The sequence below is a fragment of the Stegastes partitus genome, unplaced genomic scaffold (assembly GCF_000690725.1).
Source record: "Stegastes partitus isolate 25-593 unplaced genomic scaffold, Stegastes_partitus-1.0.2 Scaffold1660, whole genome shotgun sequence".
In the NCBI taxonomy this organism is placed as follows: domain Eukaryota; kingdom Metazoa; phylum Chordata; class Actinopteri; family Pomacentridae; genus Stegastes; species Stegastes partitus.
In genome coordinates, this window is record NW_007579391.1 from 54,523 (window position 1) to 56,261 (window position 1,739).

Here is a 1,739-nt window from a genome sequence, read left to right on the forward strand (position 1 = left end):
ACTTGTGGGGTTCAATTACCCCCGAGGCCTTTTCCCACTGGTTGGGGGGCATCTTCTCCAGCGTATGGGGGAAGTTACCCCTTTACATTTAGTTTTACAATAACAAAGCTGTAATCAGTTCTGTTTTAATGACCCAGTAAATGTGTGTACTGAAGCATATTTCTTGTATGAATGCTACAATGACATTCATGTATTAAAATATATTTTAGATTTATTTAGAAAGAGGAGGTTGCAGTCTGCTCAGACCACACAGCCGGGAGTGAAGACATGTACTCACAGAACTGGAGTTACACCTGAATGTGATTTAAATTATATCATAGTTTAGCAAAACTTGTCACAACCATTTGAGATTTTTGTTTTGCATCAGTTGAGAGTGACAGAAAAAAAGCTTATTATACACAAGTCCTCTGGTAAACTTCTACATGTCCGTCACACTCATAAGCAAATGATAAAACTAAACATAACTCACTTTTTACTGTAGTGATTTGCCTTGAAGACAAGATATCAGTGTCTGTTCCAGCCCAGTGTGAGTAATGGTCTCAGTCTGGCCACCTAAAGAATGATGTCTCCATCACTGATTATTGGTTTTAATTGAAGGCTGCATTAATTCTCCATCTGCTCTATTGTGCATAATAATAATGCTCCAAACTATTACCAGTCTGTGTTAATGTATCCTCATGTTAACTGAATTAAAGTGTGCTTAGATGCAAACTTGTGGTTGGTGGTGAAATACACAGAGGTTCAGTGTGACCATATTAATATAAATGTCAGTCTATGATCTGATCATGTGCTCAGTCCATGTTTTACTGTGAAGGGCCACAGCCGGAAGTCCATTTCTTTCCATCCCCTGCATGACTTCTCTCTTGTCTCCTCCTCCCAGCAGCATCACTCACCGGCTCTCCGCTCTCCGCAGAGCCGAGCAGGAGCGCAGCGCCGCGGGGAGGATGGCCTCAGAGCCGCGCGCTGAGCACACAGCGTCACGGTGAATCCTCTGCCGGGTTTCGGGTTTTCCTCTCCCCGCTGTCCTCCCTGGCGATGAGCAGCCTGCAGCTCCCTCTGCGCTACCGGACAGCCTGCACTGCGGGATGCAGACCGGAGTCCAGGAGTTGACATCGTGCCGCCGGGAGGTGACGGTCCGCTCCGTCCTCTGATCACCTGCTGCTCTGGGGCTCCGAGCGGCTCCATGTTTGCGCTGCGTGCTGCTCGTCCCACTGCGCCTCCTTCACTCGGACTGCTGACTGTATTTTTGTATTTTGCAGGACACCCATCAGTGGACTGTTAGTATTTAGGAGGACTTCAGCTGACAATGATCCGCCGGCTGTGAGTGAGACAGACAGAAGTCATCTAATTGGCTGCCCGCGCTACGCACCATGGCCAATAACAACGAGCTACAAGTGAGTTTCACAACTTTTCCATTAGCTGCTGTGTTCATGTGGATGCAGAGATCCAGTGTTGATTATTATTGTTTAGCTGCTGTCTGTAGTCATGAGAGTCTGTGAAACACAACTTGGCCTCCTGGGATGTCTCAGGAGGGATAATGTTCCTTAAAGAGCTCCTCCATTCATCTGGTGGCTGCATCTGGGAAACTTTGGCTCATGAAGAAGCTGCAGAGGCTGATATGTTGGGTCCAGAATGCTCGATCCTGCAGCTTCTTTTATACCTCAAGCTCAAGGCAGTTTAAAGACCCCCTCTGGTGTTGCTTTGTTTACCCTGGTAACATGTCCATAAGGTGTTTTTTT

The 1,739-nt window shown here is 46.8% G+C and overlaps 1 protein-coding gene across 1 annotated transcript in view; it reads left to right on the top strand.

Moving 5' to 3' along the window:
* Window positions 1-912: 912 nt before the first annotated feature.
* The window catches only part of pkn1b (protein kinase N1b), a 49,966-nt gene continuing 49,139 nt past the window's right edge, over window positions 913-1,739 (top strand). The window contains exon 1 of the mRNA XM_008301330.1: window positions 913-1,394. Coding sequence (XP_008299552.1) covers window positions 1,371-1,394 — 24 coding nt within the window. The 5' untranslated portion in view covers window positions 913-1,370. The remainder of the gene's footprint in view (window positions 1,395-1,739) is intronic.